General features: G+C 49.8%; 2 protein-coding genes across 4 annotated transcripts in view; one reads left to right on the forward strand and one right to left on the reverse strand.

Annotated features, from left to right (window-relative positions):
• Positions 1 to 349: 349 nt before the first annotated feature.
• KCTD21 (potassium channel tetramerization domain containing 21) lies at positions 350 to 16499 on the reverse strand. Its single transcript, XM_045816270.2, has 2 exons — positions 16438 to 16499; positions 350 to 3394 (listed from the first exon to the last, which is right to left on the reverse strand). Exon 2 carries the CDS (start codon positions 3362 to 3364, stop codon positions 2582 to 2584), a length of 783 nt encoding a protein of 260 aa, XP_045672226.1. The 5' UTR covers positions 3365 to 3394; positions 16438 to 16499; the 3' UTR covers positions 350 to 2581.
• A 198-nt stretch (positions 16500 to 16697) lies between these two features.
• USP35 (ubiquitin specific peptidase 35) overlaps positions 16698 to 20391 on the forward strand; it is a 51817-nt gene continuing 48123 nt past the window's right edge. Inside the window, exons 1-2 of one of the 3 annotated variants that reach the window (XM_087868186.1) lie at positions 16698 to 17034; positions 19738 to 20016. In XM_087868186.1, the coding sequence (XP_087724312.1) occupies positions 19972 to 20016 (45 nt within the window). In that variant the 5' untranslated portion in view covers positions 16698 to 17034; positions 19738 to 19971. The remainder of the gene's footprint in view (positions 17035 to 19737; positions 20017 to 20391) is intronic. The other 2 variants (XM_087868184.1, XM_045816260.2) reach the window with 2 other exon arrangements.

The raw sequence follows: 20391 nt of genomic DNA on the forward strand, positions 1-20391 counted from the left end.
GCCCACACACCAAATGCTCTAGGCAGGCCTGCTGAGTTGTGCTCTCGGGGTGCTCCTGGCACGGCGGCGCATCACGATTACGTCCCGAAGGAGCAAGCATTTACGGAGTTCCTAGGTGCCAGGCCTCGCTAGGAATTGCCACAGCCACCAGCTCATGGAAGTCTCATAACACTGGGAGGTGGGGTTGTTACCCCAGGAGGAAACAAATCAGAGTGGCCCCGTGACTGGTCCCAGGTCACACAGCAGGCGATGGAAGCCAGAACTCATTCAGGTCAGCTTGATTCCAAGGCCAGGGGTTTTTCCCCCTTAGAAGCAGACACGAAATAGCAACACCATTTATCACGTACACTGTAGTCTCACATACGTTATTTTGTTTGATCCTCACAACAGCCCTGTGAGGTAGGTAGGGTTACGTATTACTGTTATGCCCATTTCACAGACGCAGAAATGGAGGTGGCTCAGTGAGGTGAGTGACTTGCACAAAGTCACACAGCACATTAGTGGCTTCACAGATTCTTTACTTTCTCTAACGTCAAGCTGCGTGAATTAAGAAGCACCGAAAAGATGGAGAGAGAGACTTTTTATGGAGGAAGAAAGGGCAGCGGTGATTTACAAGATTTCTTCCTTCAACTGTTTTGTTGTCACAGTTTCTGCTGTCTGTTCTGACCTGGGTTCTCCTGAGTGACCTTCTTGGCCTTGGCCTGGGTCCCACTGGGGACTCCTGGGGGAAAAGGCTTTTATTCCCTAACAGAGGCAGCCTTGCCCACAGCCCAGCACACTGGCTCCCTACTCCCAGGGTGTAACTACGGGAAGTACCTTCCTCAGCCCATCTCCTGTGGGGGACTGTGTCACTAGGCTTCCCTGGTTTTGTCTGAAGGCCTCTGCCCAATGGGGAAGACTGTGGGACTTCCAAGGCCATACTCCAGGGATGGATCATAATGTGCAGTTTTGAGGCCTGCACTGTTCCTCACCTCCTGGGAAGTGGTGGCTTGGTGTGTCTTGCCCTGGACCTTCCCCCAAGGAGGTCCACAGGCTGGTTATGACCAGAAACAGTACCACAGGGGAAGGTCACTTCTTTCAGAGCAGTGTTGTAGGGACTGGACACTTCCTCCAAGAGCAGTGCTATGGTTCAGCCCAGTCCCAGACTCCTTGCTGCACACTGCCCTGTGAGCCCCTGGTCTCCTTCCTCTGGCAACACTTTCTTGGGGTGGCAAATTTTCATCCTTCAACAGGAGGTGGTCAAAAGCTATGCAGAGCCATGGCTGGTGAGAAGGTAGGTGGAATGAGGGTCACAAACAAAGCAAAGCCATCAAAAAATGGGGCTGATTTACAAGGGATGGCAGGGCGGTGACCCTGGTTCTGAAGACAAATCCCAGGGGGAATCCTAATGCCAAGTAATAATATTGTTAGGATAAGTGTCTGGCTTCTTAATAAGGGTGACTATTTTGAAAGAGAAAGTAAATATTTGGGTGAGAAGGAAGGTTTAGAACCAAGACTAGAAAATGGGAGTGGAAGGACAGATTTTGGTTTGAGGTAAGGAAGGGCTTTTTAACAGCCAGCACTGGCCAACCCTGGCAGGGACTGCCCCGGGCATGACGAGCTTCCCGTTGCTGGAAGTATGCAAGCAGGGATATGGGATTACTTGAAGATGCGTGGGAGAGGCACTCTGCCCCGAATGGGCTGGGGTGTGCTGGGGGCCGGGGAGGACAAAGCGACCATTGGATTATTTTCCAAACCCTGAGAGTCCATAATATTATTTGTTTAAAATGACCTGTTTCAATGATACTTCAAATTCTTGGGGAAAAGGATTACAAAAGTCACAAAACGGTCCCCATTGTGAAATGCCTTTCACCGCACCGGCTCCAGATACTCTAAAATCTTCATAGGGACAGCAGCTCATTTCTGAAGTGAGAAATCCCCAACTGTCTACATTTGGCCCAGTCAAGAGGGATATCCCCATCTTCTGAACCTTGCTTGGACACTCGCTCCTCTTGGCCGTGCCACAGCTTAGATCTCTCCCCGCCACAGTGGGAGCCAAAAACGCTGCTCTGAAGTCCTACTGCACTTCCAAGCCGGCCAAACATGGCTGCCTCTGGGCGAACAAGTCCAAGTCCCGGCTGCTTCCTCGGGACAGAGGAGCAGGCAGGGTGGGACTCTCTGGTGACTCTACTCCTGGAGAACTGAGCGGAGCCTCCTGTTTGCACCCTTCCCCTCCACTGGGGGCTCCCTTCACAGAGGGCTACTGCCTGGTGGTACAGAGAGAGCCAGTGCCTGTGAAGAACCCGCCATTCCTCTGTAGCCAGGAAGCCCTCCTGTGGCCTTTCAGACACACCGGCAGACACTTCACCTGTCGTGACAAACTGCCCATCTCTAGCTCAAAGTGGCAAGGAAAAAGGTGGCTCTGTTGAGAGGACACATGGATCCCTATAGGGAGACTGCATTGTGGGGGGAATCAAGTCCTGCTATGCGGTTAATAGATTAGTGTAGCGCCCTGCCTCCCACCACTGGCGAGACACTCTCCAAGATCGTGGCTGACGTGGAGCTTCTTGGGAGCCCCCCCTCCAGTGCTGCTGGGGTCCTTTTACCTGTACCGTATTAATCGAATAATCTTATTGTTCATAAAATCCACAGCGTGTGGGTGAGAAGAATCGATGCAGAAGCCGTCACTCAGAGCGATTTTCAGCACCTCTTCCACGAAGACCTGGAAGCTGTTGATCTGCTTGTTGGCCGGCACCACCCAGAGCCTCTTGAGGTTCTGCTTCGTGTACTCCTCCTCTGGCAGGCCCTCCACATTTGCCACCCAGTCCAGAGTCAGGTGGTTGGGGTCCTGCAAGTGGCTGGTGATGGAGGAGAGATTGCCATTGGAGCAGTAGAAGAGCTTGGAGCCCAGGAGCTTGAGGAAGAGGCAAGAAGTACTGAAGATGTTGGCGTTGAAGACCTCCATGCTGGAGGAGGAGAGGCTGTAGATCTGAGGTGCCTCCCGCACGGTGAAGTGGACTGTTTGCACACGTTGGTTCAGGGTGATGTTGAGCATGGCATTCTTCTCGGCCTTGGAAAGCTCCACCTCCTTCTCCTGCAGTGCCTCAATCAGGGGCTGCACCTGGTAGAAGTCAGCCTCCCTTCGGAGCAGGCCCATCTCCTGGAAGTCCTCAGGCAAGTCCAAGTGGGAGGTCCGCAGGAAGTTGAGGATGTAGCGGAACACTTTGCCGTCGCGGTCAATGAAGCAGTTGCCCTGGCTATCCCTCTTGGTGGGCATCTTCCCACTGAACATGGCGCCCAGCATGGAGTCGGGGAAGCTGGTCAAGGTGGCCAGTGAGGTCGTATAGAGCTTCCCCCCAACGTTCAGGGTGATGGGGTCAGACATGGCAGGACGCTGGGGTGCTGGAAAGTAGTCCTGGGCAAGGAGAAAAGTGAGAAATTACCCAACCCTATCTGGGGTCTTAGTCTGTTGGGGCTGGTATAAAAGAATACCATAGACCAGATGGCTTAAGCATTTATCTCTCAGTTCTGGACACTGGAAAGCCCAAGATTAAGGTGTAGGCAGATTTGGTGTCTGGTAAGGGCCATCTTCTCACTGTGTCCTAATGTAACAGAAGGGGCAAGCGAGCTCTCTGGAGTCTCTTTAATAAAGGCATTAATCCTGTTCATGAGGGCTCAACCCTCATAGCCTAATCACCTCCCAAATGTCCTACCTCCTCATACCATCACAGTGGGGATGAGGATTTCAACACAGGAGCTTGGGGGGACACAAGCATTCAGTCCCTAACATCTGTGTGTGCATAGCTCTCAACTCCTCATTGTAGATCAAGCCTACAGTCCTAGAGGTTGGAATGAATTAATATTGAACAAATGGACGGTTGATAATTACCACACTGTCTAAAGCATATCAGGTTCACTAGGGAGTTTAAAAAAAAAAAAGGAAAAGAAAAAACAAAGCGTGGGTCCTACCCTCCAGAGATGGTTGTAATTGGTCTTTAATATTCCAGCATTGGTATTTTTTTTAAAAGCACCCTTGGTGATTCTAAATGTTAAGACAGAGAACCACTGTTCTAAGGAATGAAAAAAAAAATGTGCTGGGATTGGATGCTCTGTCACCTGCTCTTACACACATTTGTTTATGTAACGGTCATACAACTTTTGACATAGGTGATACCACCATCTGTCCCTATCATGCAGACGAGGAACACTGTCAGGATTCATTCCCCACGCCGAGAGACGTGAAGGGCCATGCCAGGATTCAAACCCAGGTCCCTTTATATGAAGGAGAAAAATATGTAAATGCTTGCTAGCCAAATACTGGTACATTCTAAGTACCTAGCAAATGCTCTGAGATTGCTGTCTTCAAGCCCAGCACTCTTCCTGCTGTACCAATGATGCCTTCTTATTATTTTTCTATCTCAAGGCATTTATGATGACTAGCTATGATTAGTGCCATTTCCATCTATCTCCCAGGCTTACAACGGGCCACTCGGCCCTCTGGGCTCTGACACCCTTTCTTGGACTCTCATCCTCCTGTAACCTCGCTATAAGATGCACTGGGCTCCTGGTGGCCCGCCCTTTCCCATCATGAGGGCAGCCTGCCTCCTCTGAAACCTTTACGTTTCAGTGCAAATGTGGGGCTCGGCACTGAGCACCCTTTGCCAGATCTTTAACAAAGCCTCCAGCGTCTAAGGCTGGTGAGTCTCCTTCGACCTGAAGTCTTGGAGTCTAACTTCTCTTTAAGGTTCTCGAAAGCAGGGGATGTCCCCTCTCAGCTTCCTACATGATACTTTCCCAAGATCCCACCTGTGGAACAGATTAAGCAATCCTTCCCTGATGCTGGGCCCGAGGGGCACAGAGAAGACATGGCCCCTGGCTGCCCTCGAGAAGAGCCCAGCTGGCGAGGACACCAAGACAAGAGGTAGTGAGTGTGCAGTGACAAGGGGGACGGACCAACAGCTGTGGAAGTAGGTCAGAAATGAATCCTGGGGGCGCCTGCGTGGCACAGCGGTTGGGCGTCTGCCTTCGGCTCAGGGCGTGATCCCAGCGTTATGGGATCGAGCCCCACATCAGGCTCCTCCGCTATGAGCCTGCTTCTTCCTCTCCCACTCCCCCTGCTTGTGTTCCCTCTCTCTCTCTCTCTCTATCTCGCTGGCTGTCTCTATCTCTGTCGAATAAATAAATAAAATCTTTAAAAAAAAAAAAAAAAAAGAAATGAATCCTGGCATCCTTACTGTCCAGATGGGAAAACAGAGGTCTGAGGCAGGACCACCCCCAAAGTCGCCCAGCAAGGGTGGCGAAGAGGTCAGAGGACTTCTCGCCCTCACCATGCCTGCCTTCTGAGGCTGGCCGCACTAAGACCCCCTTACTGCAGAGGATGGAGACTCTTGCCAGAAGACGAGGCCATGCTGGCAGACAGACCTGCCCCACCCAACTGTCTGGGGGGTCGCCTCATGATTCCTCCCCCATCTCACGGGGCACCTTGATACTGCAGAAAGGCATTAACCATCTGGAGTGCCTGAAGAGAAACAAGCCATGATGAAGTTGCAAAATCGGCAGCAGAAGCCTGGAGCAGATGGGCTGAGAGACGGTGGGGAAGTCCAACAGAAGGGGTGTGGCGAGGGGCTGAGGGAGGGGTGGCTGCTGTGTGGAGACGTGCAGCTGCGGGGGAGATGTTTGGCTCAGGGCTGAGTCTGGTCAGTTCGCTCTCCAGAGGGCCCAGGCAGGAGACGGACCCAGGACCCAGGGCCACCCCTTCCTCATTCCAGAATCTTCCTTTCTTTCTAGAAGGTAATTTGCATATTTTAGTTTTCAGTCTCTCTTTCTCCTTAAGGCCCAGCCTCTGCGAAGTGGCTCAGCTCTATGGGAAGAGCAGACTCAGGCGTCAGAGAGGCTGGGCTGTCTTTGCTGATGGTTCTGTGGGCCGCAGACCCCGTATCTCCTCTGTACGTCAGTGCTGAAGAGCTCAGAGCACTGGGGGTGGGGGAGACAGTCAGGAGCCAGAGGGCATATCTGGAGGCTCTTGGGTGGGCACCCAAACTCCTCTTTCTCTGCTTGCAAAAGCAGCAGAGCACCTGCCATCCTGTCATCATCTGGGGAGAGGGTTGCGCCGGCAGATGGGGGGGAGGCTGGGTAGATGCCAGGTCTCCTGACCACCCCGCCCCCAGGCTAGGGTGCTCTCTGTGGTATTCTCCCGGTGCCCACAAGTCACAGAGCTCCTCCAAGCGCCTATTCTCTAGGGGCAGAACCATCGTGTCCACCATCACACGTGCACAGGCCCCGGTGCAGAAGGCACAATCACACGTGAAGACAGAACTGGCCACCTGCGGGGCGCTGAGAAGCTTCCTGAGTCTGCTTCGTGCTCAGGTGGGGATGGACCATCCTCACTGAGCTACAGCCCCCTGGGTGCACTCAGCGGTCTCCTGGACATCTCCCCCTGGATGGTACCCCACGGGTACCAGAAGGCCTAACGCAGAATTTCTCTTCCCCCAGACCCGCAGTGAACTCTTCTCGGCCACCCAAATGCCTGAGCCCAAGACCTGGGAGGCAGCTCTGACTTTTCATCCCTAAAATTTTTCTCATTTTCTCCTCGAACCCATCCCTAAAGCTACTCCCAGAGCTCTGGCCTCGCTGCCACTTTCCTTCCATCCTCATTTGGTGCCCTGCCTTCTTTCTCTCCACCTTCCATTTCAGTCTTCCTGAAGCACTACCTGCCCATACCACCTTCCCCTTCCAGGCTCACCTCCAGCCCCCCCCCCATTCTATGCTTGGGCACTCCAGATACCCCTGCACACATCCTCACACTGTCACCTCCCCTGCCTTTGCTCTCCCTACACCACCCTTCTCCACCTTCTCTGCTGTCAACCTTTATGGCCCCACCTGTGAGTCACTGCCTCTGTAAGGCTGTCCCCAGGAGCTCTCCTCTTGGGGCTTCCTGGCCCTTTGCACAGTCCCCCTGGTGGTGCCCACCAATCTATCACGTTATGAACATGGCCCTCCTCCCTCACTTTAACAAGATGCAGATCACTGGACATCCACATGCAAAAAAAGAACCTCGACCCACATTCTCAGACCATGTAGGAAAAATTAACTCCAAACAGATCATGGACCTAAATGTAAGATCTTTTGAAAACTTTAAAACTTCCAGGAGAAAATCTTTGTGACTTTGGGTTAGGCAAAGATTTCTTGGCTGGGACCCAAAAGGCACAAACCATAAAAAAAAAAAAACTGACAAACTAGACTTCATCCAAAGGAAAATTTTCATTTCAAAAGACACTGTTAAGAAAATGGAAATAAGATGAACTGGGAGAAAATATTTGCGGAACATAGATCTGATAAAGGACTGTTAACCAGAACATATAAAGAACTCTCAAATCTCAGAAGAAAACTGACAACCCAATGAAAAAACAGGCAGACGATCTGAACAAATATTTCACCAAAGAAGATATACAGATGACAAATAATCACATGAAAAAGGCTCAAAAGCAGTAATCATGAGAGACATGAAAATTAACGCCACAATTAGATACCATTATAAGCCTATTAAAATGGCTCCAGTAAAAAACGTAACAACACCACATGCTTCTGACTACACAGAGCGATGGACACGCACATGTGTTGCTGGTGAGAGGGCGACATGGTACAAGAACTGTGGAAGGCAGTTTGACATGTGGTTTCCACATGACCCAGCCATCCTGCTCCTAGTTATGTGCCCAGAGAAATGAAGACATAGGTCCATGCAAGAACCTGCCCCTGGATAAGTCTAGCAGCTCTATTCATAATTGCCCAAATCTGGAAACAACTGAAATGGAAATGGTAAACAAACTGTGGTACAACCATACGATGGACTGTCTCAGGAACACAAAGGGATTAGCTCCAGACATATGCCGCAACAGAAGCGTCTCAAAAGCGTTATGTGAAGTAAAAGAAGCCAGCCTCAAAAGGTTACACGGTAGGTGATCCTACTTACGTAACGTTCTGAAAAAGGCAAAACTGTAAAGACAGCAATCAAGAGCTGTGATTGCTCCAGCCTGGACTGGGGAAGAAACTGGCTACAAAGAGGCATGAGGGGATATTTTAGAGTGATGGAAATAGTCTGTGTCTTGATGTGGGGGTAGTCAGATGACTGTTATAAAGGTTCTAAAAATTCAGTGAGTTCAAGCTCCATGTGGGCATGGAGCCTATTTAAAAAAAAAAAAAGGTTCTAAAAATTAATTTAACTGTAGACCTCAAAAGGGTGAATTTTACTCAATGTAAATGACTTCATAAACTGGAAAAAGAATCAAGAGCCTGATTATGTCATGAAATCATACAGTGGGTTGTGACCAGCTACATATACTGTTGGGAAACTTTTGTTTCAGTTTATTTGTGTATGAACTGGATGGTGATATAAAGTGTATCTTCATACTGGGGGTTGTGATAAAAAATATTTTTGAAAACCACGGCCCAGGTTGTGATCTCCTTGAAAGCAATGACACATCTCACGTCCCTGCAGGGGCACTGCCTAGCACACAGTGGGTGCTGGTGACATGGTGATGGGGGAGGGGTAGGCAGCAGGGATGGACTGAGACAGAGAAGGAATGAACATTTACTGAGTGTTTTACTACATCCAAGGCCTTTACACTCACCAGCTTTAAAAATTCTTACAGCAACGCTAAAAGTAAGCATCATTCTCCATTTGGCAGATATCAAAGCGGGACTCGGAGAGACTGGTGACTTGCTCAGGACACACGGCCAGCTCGCAGAGAACCCATCCTTGGCCCACTCAGGCTGCAAAGACTTGTAATAGTGACAAAAGGCTGTACTAGCTTCAAACAAGTTTGAGACTCTGCAAAGCAGCCTTAGGAACGCTGCCCTGCGGCTTGCTTGGCAGGATGGCTACCACTTACCGAGTGCACATCTCCTGCTCTCACTACGTTAGGAACTTCATTTCACACTTGGGAGCATTTTATTTGTAATAAAAATACATAGAAAAGTATAGACGATGATACTATTGTGTTAAATGCTGGACATGCATTCTCTCATTTGATGTCGTCGCAAGCATCCTGTGAGATAGAGACTGTTACCTCCGTTTGACAGATGAGGCTCAGAAAGTTTAAGAGTCATTGGAGGAGCTGGGATCTGAATCCAGTTGTGTGTGGGTCCAATGCTTCTGATCATTCCTCCTTCCTGCCACGGGGTCTCAACGTGAGTGAGAGATGCACACTCCCTATTCTCTGTCCAGACCAGATGGTAGGGTCCTTGGGTTGGCTAGTCCGCTGCCAGCCTGGGCTCTGCCCATTCCCATCAAAGGACATGGGGACAGGACCCGAGGATGGCCCAGAGCGCCTCCATGGCTGACACAGGGCAAGTCCACTGAGAGACCCAACCCCTCCTATTTCAACAGCAGCGGATGATGTCTAATGACAAACTGTGGAACACAAAAGCCAGGTTTTTCAAAGCCACATTAGAAAAGAAGGATGAGAGGGGCGCCTGGATGGCTCAGTCAGTTAAGCTTCTGCCTTCAGCTCAGGTCAGGATCCCAGGGTCCTGCGGTGGAGCCCTGCATAGGACTCCCCGCTCAGCAGGGGGTCTGCTTCTCCTTCTCCCTCTGCGCCTACCCCCTGCTGTGCTCCCTCTCTCTCAAATAAATAAATAAAATCTTAAAAAAAAAAAAAAAGATGGATGAGAATGCAAACTGAACCAGGAAACACATAAAAGAAATCATACCACTGCTTCGGAATGAGTAATTTTTTCGGAAGCAGGAGACTTTCCAAGTCTGCCTCTCGACTTGAAAAGAACCAAGAAAAAGATCAGCCCTATTTCCCTTTTGGAAAAAAAAAAAAAAAAAAGACTAGTGTCAGACCAGGAAATTATGCCCTGCTGATCGTCGGACCATCTGACTGGGGTGGGAAGGCCAGGGGGCCTAGGGACTTGCAGTTGCTGCTGGAATTCTGTCCTCCCTGAAATAGGTCTGTGGCCCAAATGGGAGGGCCTCCTGAGTCCCCGCCTGGTGCCGTGTGAAGGGCAATTCCAGTCTGGGGCCTGAAAATCACCCGGGTGCAACCTCTACATTTCTGTGACACATAAAATAGAATTCTTTGAGAGCAGATGTCCTGTAAGGCAGGGCAGCCAACATGGCTCTAGAGTCCTACTTTAAAACTCTGTCCTGGCACCCACCTGTCCCTGCGGGGGCTCATGAAGGACACAGCTAATGCTCGCTGAGTACCATACCCCCTCTAGCTGTGCTACACATATTAGCTCATTTAAGCCCCGTACTGCTCCTTCAAGGGAAGTATTATCTCCACTTTACAGATGAGAACCTCAGGCTCTAAGAGGGAGGGAACTTGACCCGAACAGTGACAGGGCCAGGATCCAAGTCTAGGCCTGTCTAACGGCAAAGTCCGTGCTGTGAATAAAGGCCGTGGAGAGATCTGGCACTTGTGCCCTTCCTACCTCTTACCAGGTTATCTTACACTTGCCATCTCAATTTGATTCTGACCTACATAAAGACCAAGGCGTGGAGAAGCAACATCTCCTGAGAACCGAGCACATGCCCTGAGCTACGTGAGGCATTTTTCTAGAGATGGTTTCATTAAAATACCAAACTGATGCTGTGAGGTAGGTATGAGTATCACCCCAATTTTTACGGTTATAAAACTGAAGCACCGAGTAGTGAGGATAGCTGCTTAAGATCACACAGCTGTGGGTAGCAGAGCTAGAATTCCAAACGAGGTCTCTCTCCAGAGCCTGTGCCCCCTCCAGTAATACAAGCCGTAATATTTTATTAGGAAGCATAAATAGGGTTTGAAAAGACACCTGTAATTCTTCGGAGATGACATATCTTAAAGTTGTTCTAAAATTAACTACAGTTGTTATGTTATCCTTATCCAAATCCCAATAGTATTTTTTTCCCAAGGATTAAAAAAAAAAAAGATTAACAACCACTCTGGAAAACTGTATGGAGGTTCCTCAAAAAGTTGAAAATAGAGCTACCCTACAATCAGCAATTGTACTCCTAGGTATTTACCCCAAAGATACAAATGTAGTGATCCAAAGGGGCCTGCACCCCAATATTTATAGCAGCAATGTCCACAATAGCCAAACTATGGAAAGAGCCCAGATGTCCATCGACACATGAATGGATAAAGAAGATATGGTATATATACACAATGGAATAGTACTCAGCCATCAAAAAATGAAATCTTGCCGTTTGCAACGACATGGATGGAACTAGAGGGTATTATGCTAAGCGAAATAAGTCAATCACAGAAAGACAATTATCATATTATCTCACTCATGTTTTAAGAAACAAAAGAGAGGATCATAGGGAAGAGAGAAAAAAATAAAACAAGATGAAATCAGAGAGGGGGACAAACCATAAGAGACTCTTAAACTGAGGGTTGCTGGAGGGAAGGGGAGGGTGGGGTAACTGGGTGATGGGCAGTAAGGAGAGCACATGATGTAATGAGCACTGGGTATTATATAAGACTGATGAATCACAGACCTCTACCTCTGAAACCAATAACACATTATATGCTAATTATTTGAATTTAAATAAAAGAAAAGAAAGACTGAAATCTTAACTTTGATAGAATTGACGAGTGATAACCTGAAAGAATATTTCAAAGAGTAACTACCTTAAATGCTAGTTAAGATAACTAGTAACTACTAGTAATGCATTAAAAAGGACTATAACGCAGTGACATTTCAAACTGTGGTATTAAAACAATAAAAAAGAGAAGGAACTTTGTAATACGTGTGTTGAAAAGACTGATTAGCAATTATACACACACACATACATATATCTATCTCCTTACAACAATAACTCTGAGATCCTGGCAGGACAGATCACATTATTTTTATTTCACCAATGCAGAGAAAATAAATCCCTGGCCCAGGGCTTCATATACATCCTTGACTTCTGAGTCATGACCTGGAGGAGGTTCTGGGCTTGGACATTCTTCAGAGAACCAGTCCTTTGGAGGCAGCCTGGGTTCTTCTCTAATCTGGGTCTTGAGCAAGAGACTGAACCCAGCCACAGAGGTTTTAGCCAATAGTCTGTACATTCATGGAGTCCTGGCATAGGCATGAACTTTCTGTGCAATTTCCTACAGTACTGCCCACTGGGCTTCTATAATGACACTACTTGCCATGCAATCTATTCCTTCTACACAGTGAGGACCACATGCAACAACAGTAAATCTACCGATAATTATTTCTCTACCTGCCCATTCATCCGTTCATCAATTCTTAGCTCTGCTCAAAGAGCCCAGAAATGATTCCAGTAGCAATGAGCACACCTGGCCCCAGATCTTGGTTTCTAAATGTTATCTCCTACAAAAAGAAACCAGGGTTTCCTGGGGAAATCAATGATTCCAGGACTTTGACAGAAAAAGTGCAAGGCAAGCCTGGGACAGCTCTTGCCAGATGGCAAAGAAGCAATCAAAGATTAATGAGATCCTGTCAGAAGAACACAGGAGATCTTAAAAGTTCTCATCAAAAGAAAAAAACCCACTATTTTTGTAACTACGTGTTGTGGTGGATGGTAACTAAACTTATCATGGTAATAATTTCACAATATATACATATATCAAATCATTATATGTGATTTATGTCTCAATTAAAACAAAACACAACACGACACAGGAGCTGCCCTGAAGGGACTCTCCTTGGCCAACTTTGGAATAATCTGAGTACCAAAAAAGATTGAAGATGATAATGGGCTATATTACACACTGAATTAAAAAAAAAAATCATGAGTCTATGTCACCCCAAAAAGAAAAAAGACAGGGAGAGGAGAGTGAGAAAGACACAAACACAGAGGAAAAAATTATTCTAGGGGCTCCTGGGTAGCACAGTCGTTAAGCGTCTGCCTTCAGCTCAGGGCGTGATCCCAGCGTTCTGGGATCGAGCCCCACATCAGGCTCTTCCACCGGGAGCCTGCTTCTTCCTCTCCCACTCCCCCTGCTTGTGTTCCCTCTCTCACTGGCTGTCTCTATGTCAAATAAATAAATAAATAAAAATCTTTAATAAAAAAAAAAAGAAAAAATTATTCTATAACAAAGAATACCAGCCAATAAATACAGAAAGAATGGCATAATTAGAAAATCACCATTTTGCAACCCTCAGTGTTGCAATTCGGGCAAGGATCATCAATGGATGTAGTGAGAGGTACAGAGAACACACAATTTCGACAGTCTCGAAAATTACAGAGATGGAGAGATCAGGCAGTCGTGACCTTAACCAACAATCAAATTCAGCATTCATGGACAGAAGAACCCTGATACCATACGCTTTCTGATGTGATGCAGTAAGTACACAGCATTGTGAGAAAGAAAAAAAATCCCGAATCTGATCATTGATAAAAGAATCAAACACAAATTTACATAGGTTGAGGAGGCTTTCTAGATTAAATGAGATGCTTAAAGAGATAGAACTAAATATGACACATGAATCTTGACAGCATCTGGTAAAAAAAACTACATAAGATATATTTTGGCAGTTGAAGAAATTTGAGTACCCACTGTTTATTAGATAATATTGACTTCTTTCAAATTTTCTCAGGTATGAGAATGGTATTATGGTCATGTCAGAGAATTCTGTAATTAGGACACATGCTGAAGAATTTAGGGGACAGGTATCAAGACATCTGTAACTTTTACGTAGTTCAGCAAAAAGGTGTGTGTGTGTGTGTGTGTGTGTGTGTAAAAGCACAATCAGCGAAGGGTGAATTGGTGCAGCTAAGTGAAAGGCCACTCTTTAAACTTTTCTGTAGCCTTGAAAATTCTAAAAATATATTTATTTTGAAAGGGGGAAGAAAAGAATGCTCCCCTCATAGGACTACAGATGTAAAATTCCAGCCACAGTGCCGGACCCCAATAAATAGCCACATTCAATAAACAGGTTTGTTATTACCACTCCCAAGAAGCATTATAATCTGGTCATTCTCCTCTCCACGTACTGCTGTGCTTTGGAGGATGAGGTAGCGAACTAGGGCGAAGCTAAAAGAGCCCACAGTTGGGGAGGAGGTAGAATTTAAACCTGAGTGGTCTCTCTCCATAGAACCACCACTCACAGAAAGCACAACGAGAGGCCTGCCTGTCTCTGTGCTGGGATCCAGGCTGGGAGAAGATGGCTGTCCAGGCCTTGCTTCCCCTGCCTCCTCCCAAACCCAGGGTCTCTGCTACTACGGCAAGAAAGAAACTCCTGTTACAGCTCACCGAGAACGTTGACCAAGAGGGGCCCATTCTGGGCCTCAGAGATGAGGATGGGCAAAAAGAACTGGAGGGGTTTGGCATCACCCGGGCCTGTGTTTGAATCAGGCTCTGCCACTTCACTAGCTGTGTGGGCCTGGGCCAATTCCTGGATAGATGGTGACTGTAACTTCAGCAGTAATGATAACGGCTGACATTTTTGAGCAGTTATTCCTATGCTAGGCACTTTACGTCTGTTGAGTTCATAGATGAAGCAGATCCTATTATTACCCGTACTTTAGAGACCAACCATGCCGGCCCTCTCCTAGCTCTGCAGTTTGGTACCTGCCATCCCTTCTGCCTGCACTTTGAAGGAAAAATCCCATTCATCTACCAGGCCCTTCAGCCGGAATTCCTTCCTTCCTTCTCTACATTTCCAGAGCATTTTATTTTCACCCCTTACCAAAGCCTGCTTTACTGAGTAGATGGGTGCCTGGCCATCCTGTCGGGGCTGGGATCTCCCCTCTCTGTTATCTCCTGAAGCAGAGTAGGGGAAGGGGAAGAAATTTCTTCCCCTGCTTAGTCAGATCCATTTTCCTCACCCCGGACTACACCTACCAATGGGGGGGGGGCAGTTATTAACATCTCCCGAATTTTAAAATATTTTTATTTTAAAATACTTTCTTCAAGTTTCAATTTGGGATCTATGGCAAGGCCCAGGTGACCACCTGAAAGTAAATGTAGGAATTCCCACCGTGTAGGAGATAGATTGAATATGGCCGGGTAGATTTTAAGGGTGACAATACTCAGAGTGAGTAATGTGTTTCCCAGTAAAACCAGACGAGGCTGCCCCCCCCCAACCCCAATCCACCAAGATAAAAACTGGCTCACAGCCCTGGGGACTGTATGGGAGCACTGCCCTTCACCTCCCCTTCCTGGCCTCCCCACACCCAACAGCTGTATCTTCAGCCCTGTTTTGCCCAGTTCATATCTCTAAGAAGCCTACAGGCTGCTCCATTACCCCACAACCCACACTGTAGTGGGAAAAGGTGCCATCTACACTCAGGGGATACATATGGATCCTGCAAGGAGCTGCCCAGTAGGCACAGCACAGGGAAAGGTGAGCTGGAGGAGGGAAGCCACCTCACCTGGCAACCTGATTTGCCCATCGGCACAGCAGAGTATTCTCTTACCTCTTGCACACTCCCAACAACCACCACCATCCCCCATCCCTTTCCAGATTTTTCTTTCATCCTCTCAGCTTACTCTCAGGCTTCATCTTGTGGTTTTCCTCAGGCACAAGCACTCTATTTCAACCACTCTCTTCCTTATGACCTTTCTGCTCCTCACAACCATTATAATTTATATAATTCAAATGCATCTCCTCATTTCATCCTCACACTGTCCATAGGAGGGTTGCCTTACAGGCTGGCATTCAGAAGGGTTGAAGCTGGTCCTGTCACATAACCTGCATAGGGCGAGACATCTAAACTTGTTTCTTTCCTGCCATCCACTCCAGATTAAACCTCTGCCTCCTTGAACTGCAGGAAATAAAGCAGGGCATTTAGAGTCGGGAGTCCTGAGTAGTTTTGGGCAACTTAGTTCACTTCTCCCTACTCCTGGAAGCAGATACGGTGATGCCTCTACAGTGTATAAGAGTTGAATGAGATCATGTGTGTGACGCACTGAGTTCAGGGATGGTCTCTTTATTTCTATCACAAGGGAAGGAACGTGTTCTGTGCATCCACGGGTGTTTGCCCACTCGGGTACCCCGGTACCCAAACCATATTAGCGCGCGGCCGACCCTGGGCTTCCCAAGGCCGTGAAGGATCCTTTCCATCTTTGTGTCTCTGGCCCTCCTTCTCCAGTGCTTTTTGGCCCATTCCAACCAGTCTAACCTAGGCTTGCTTTATCGGCTTTTTCAGCACTCACTCCCCAGCCCTGGCCACCCGCTTCTCCGACCTCACCCGAGTTCTCCTCCTCACCTAGAGACTCCGCCCCTCCTTGCCCCACCCACCAGACTCCTCCCACGGTGTCGACCCTCTTTATCCGGGCTTTTCCAACCTTCCCCATCCATCAGACTCCTTCCACCAGCTCCGCCCCCTCTCCCCAATTATCGCCCCCTCCCCCGCAGCCTCTGGCGTTGCCATCCCCATTGCACAGATGAGAATGGCGAGGCTAAGGTAGGTAAGATGACCTCTCATAGTAGGACAGGTGCCAGGTGGGCCCGCGTCCCCTCACCGGCTGTCTCTGCGCCCCGCGACCCCGGCCGCGCCGCACCCACCTCCTGCCCTCGCTCAGCAGCCTCCCCTCCACGGGCGGCCAGCGCAGCTTTGCAAGGGTGGGGAGGAGAGCCGGAGCCCAGCCTAGGGGCGTGGCGGCGCGGAAGCCGCGCGCAGCGCTCCGGGATTTGTAGTTCTCCCTAGGCTCTTTGCGGCACCGCACGCTTAGAGCAAACTCCAACTCCCAGGAGGCATTGCAGTGAGCCCTCCAGCTCCCCGCCTCGCCCCCTCCAGATCTCAGGCCGGCTGGCCTTAAAGGGGACGCGGCCTGAGTGGCGGTTCGCGGGGTGGCCCCGCTCCGGCTCCTCCCCGTTTCCCGCACCTCGCCACTCCCCACGCTTGGTCCCGCAGCCCCGCAGCCCAGCGGCGGAGCGGCTGACTCGGGCTCCCTGGGTTCAAGCTTGTGCAGAGCTGGGTGGGGAGTTTGGACTTTGCAGTGAATGCAGCATCCCTGCCGGCTGGGACCTGGCGGAGGGCGTCCCCACTCCAGGGGGAGCAGAGGACTCGCCCTGACCTAGCCTGGCCTAGCCTAGTCCTGCCAGGCCTGAGCGCCCCGCCCAGGAGCCGGCTCTGAGGCCGGGGCCACCGAAGTCCCAGAGGTAAGGGGGCCGGGGGCGTGTGGGCAGGTTGTAGGGAGGGAGTGTCTGCACCCGGGCGGTTCGAGAGCCTTGGGCACGCGCGAAGGGCTCTGAGAGTTTGGGGCTGGGAGAAGGGAGGTCTAGGTGCATCTTGGGCCTCGCTGTGTGACCTTGGGCGAGTAGCTGCCCCTCTCTGGGCTTCCACCTCCTTCATCAATTGTGTTTGGAGGTGATCCCTCCCTCTCTCCCAATACAATGAAGCTCACCGGCCTTTCGTGGGGTCCGCAGCTCCCACCTGGGCTGGGTGCCAGTGCACCGGTATAACTGGAAGGAGGGGTGGGGCTAAGATAGGGCATAACCTGGGGGACCAAGAGGTTGCAACCGCTTGGAATGGGCTTTTGCTCTTTTCAGCATGCTTGGTCAGGCGTACCCCCCTACAAGACTTGAGACTCCTTGTGTTAGCCTGGTGCCCGCCCTTCCAGAAAGCCTGGTGTGGGGGTGGGGACGTGGCTATCTTAAGTATGTGAGGGGTGGCCCCAGAAGGGATGGGTGATTGTGGTGGGTTCCTGAGAAGGGAATACATGCTCTCTCCTCCCGTTCCGCTTCAGTTAAAGAGCAGTTGCTTTTTACCAGTAAAACCCTTTCTTTCTTTCTAGCAGACAATTTGGTGGCCCACACAAGGGCCTCCCAGTGGGAGAGCAAGGGGATCCTTCCCAGGGCTGCCTTGGGGAGAAGAAATTCAGTTAAAAAAATTCAGAGACAGATGCTGCTGTCCAGAGACCTGGGTAGGGGGTTGCCGAGAGGGACAGTCTAGTGCTCCCCAGGTGGCTCAGGCACCCAGGGGAGTCAGAGGAGGTAGACTGGATGTGAGGATAAGAGAGGAGAAGAAATGGGCTCCTCAGCTCTTAGGTGCTGAGTTGGGGCTTGGAGGGTCATCTGTGCTCTGGAGTAGGGAGGGGTTGAGTGCTGAAGCCCCCTCCCTGTCCTATGAGATTCTGTGAGTTTTTGACCTGAGGGATAACCAGGGACAGGTTTTTTTTTTTTTTTTCTCCTTTTTCTTTCCTTTCCTTCCTTTCCTTTCCTTTCCTTTCCTTTCCTTTCCTTTCCTTTCCTTTCCTTTCCTTTCCTTTCCTTCAGTTTTGGTTGTTTGAGTCATTTCTAAATGGCTAAATCCTCACTCAGTCCTGTCCAGTGACCTCTGTAGGGACTTTCTTGGCTAATGTTTGAGTGTCAGGGTTATGGATATGCAGGACCACCTGGCAGTGACTGGGCCAGTCCCTGGAAGGTGCTTTTCTGGTGATAGCTTTAGTTTTATCTCATCTTGCTGTCACATATCTCCCATTGGCCACTTAGCACTCCTTCACCTCTGTGCCTGGTCCTGTGCTGGGCACTGGGCACAGATAGGGGATTGGACCTCCTTCCAAAGGAGGTCCCAGCCTGGTGAGGGAGATAGACATAGAATCCAGTGACACTGCTGAGGGATGAGAAAAGCAAAGAGGGCCTTGGGAAGCTCAGAGACTTAGACTGCAGGGGGGTTAGGAAAGGCTTCCCAGAGGAGGGGGCATGTGACCTGGGCCTTGGAGGATGAGTCAGAATTTGCCAGAAGAGGGAGAAGCCTTTCCCAGCAGAGAGGACATCACCAAAAGGTGGCCAGCAGGAAAAGCCCACTGCCCATATTCCTTCAGATTTGTCACCAAACAGTGTTTGTCAAGTTCACGTCCACCCGTGCCCGCCATCAGCCAAGTGTCACAGAAAGGGCTTGAATGTCAAGCTCAGGAGTTCAGATCTCATGCTGAAGGGGCTGTGGAGCCTTGAGAGTTCTGAGCAGGACATGGCAAGATGGAACTTACCATCTCAGGAGATTAATCTGACCGTGTTTGCAGGGTGGGTCACAGAGACCTGGGAGGGATGAGGAAGCCTGAATTGGGGAGCAGGGCATTGGACACGCACACACACACACACACACACACACACACACACACACACACAGACGCGGTGCTTTGGGGGTGGTGGAGATGAGTCAGGCTTCACCATGCAAGAACAGAGATCTGTCAATACACAGTGGAAATGTGGAGGGTCATCCAAAAGGGACAGATAAAGGGATCTGGGCCTTCCAGGGGAGAGATCGTGATGTTCCTATATGCTTACTGTGTGCCCTGGAGCAGACTGGGTGTTGCTGGGACTCTCAGGCTGTCATGCCAGCAATGAGAGATATAAGCCAAGGGCTTGGGGGAAGAGCAGCAGCATTGGGTGGGAAAGGCTAAGGGGTGGTCAGGTGGTCATCTCCCATTTGGGGGCTCAGAGGCTCAGAACGGTGAAAGATCACCTGCCTTAAGGCTGTGGGCACCATGGGGCATAGTGCCTGGGCTAGATTCGAAGGCTGGACTCTATTCTGCGTACCTCTGTTGGAAGATGGACTGAGGGAGGGAATGAGGAGATGGGGTTAGAAGGCTACCGCGCTAGTCCAGGCAAGAAGTAAAGAGGAGCTGATCTTGGGGGCTGCTGGAGTTCAGGGGGAAATACTAAGTTGGCAGTGAGGGATGAAATTACCGGGAGAATTGGCGAGATCAGGAGTGTGTTTCTGCTTGTCTCCTTGCCTAACAGTGTCTGTTTCCCCACTTGGTGCCAGATGGCCCAAGAATAGACTCATGACTGTCCCAGCCTTCATCTTTTTTATACCTTGTCCCTTTCCCTGTCAGGGCTGAAATGGTCCCCATTTTCCAGGTGAAAAAGCTGAGGAGCCTGGCAAGGACTCAACCAAGGTCACCCGGTGATTCAGAAGCAGAGAACCTGGGTCTCATGCTTTTCATGCGGGCTCTGCTAAGGGATGACACGGCCGCTGTGTGCTGCTGGACGCTGCTGAGCTTGGTGCGGGGCGGCTGTCTCTGGGTCAGAGCCAGTGTCGACAGGCCATCTCCTGTCCAGAGCCTAGAGGAATAATCCACCCTCCCCTGAGGAATGCTGGCGGTCTGCTGCTTCCTCCCCCAGGGAGACCAAGTACAGGTTCTTATCCCACTCTGTCAAGGCTCTGTCCCTCTCCCATGTTGATCCTCCCTTTCCCATGAGTGCCCTAGGGAAATCAGGCCTGGTCCTGCCTCCCTTCTGTGGCTTGTGATGAGGTCAGGTGAGCTCCAAGCCTCTAAAATCCTTTTGCATGAATGCACCCAAGATATTGAGTGGCTTTAGTTGGTGACTATGGTGACAGCTGACCTCAGACTGCCTGTGTGGGAGTGGGGGCAGGTAGGCAGGGCTTGCCTGGAGTGGCCAGGCCACGGACTGCACGGAGGCTGCATGGTTGGCCTCGGAGATCACAGCCCTCACAGAATGGCACCACTGCTGGGCTTCCAGCTGCCAGGTGCAAAGGTATCGGGTAGAATG

This window comes from Ursus americanus, chromosome 16 (genome assembly GCF_024610735.1).
Source record: "Ursus americanus isolate L20-20 chromosome 16, mUrsAme1.1.p, whole genome shotgun sequence".
NCBI classification, from domain to species: domain Eukaryota; kingdom Metazoa; phylum Chordata; class Mammalia; order Carnivora; family Ursidae; genus Ursus; species Ursus americanus.

Excerpts from the sequence above, each read along its gene's own strand:
- KCTD21 (XM_045816270.2), bottom strand. The coding sequence starts at position 3,364 with ATGTCTGACCCCATCACCCTGAACGTTGGGGGGAAGCTCTATACGACC.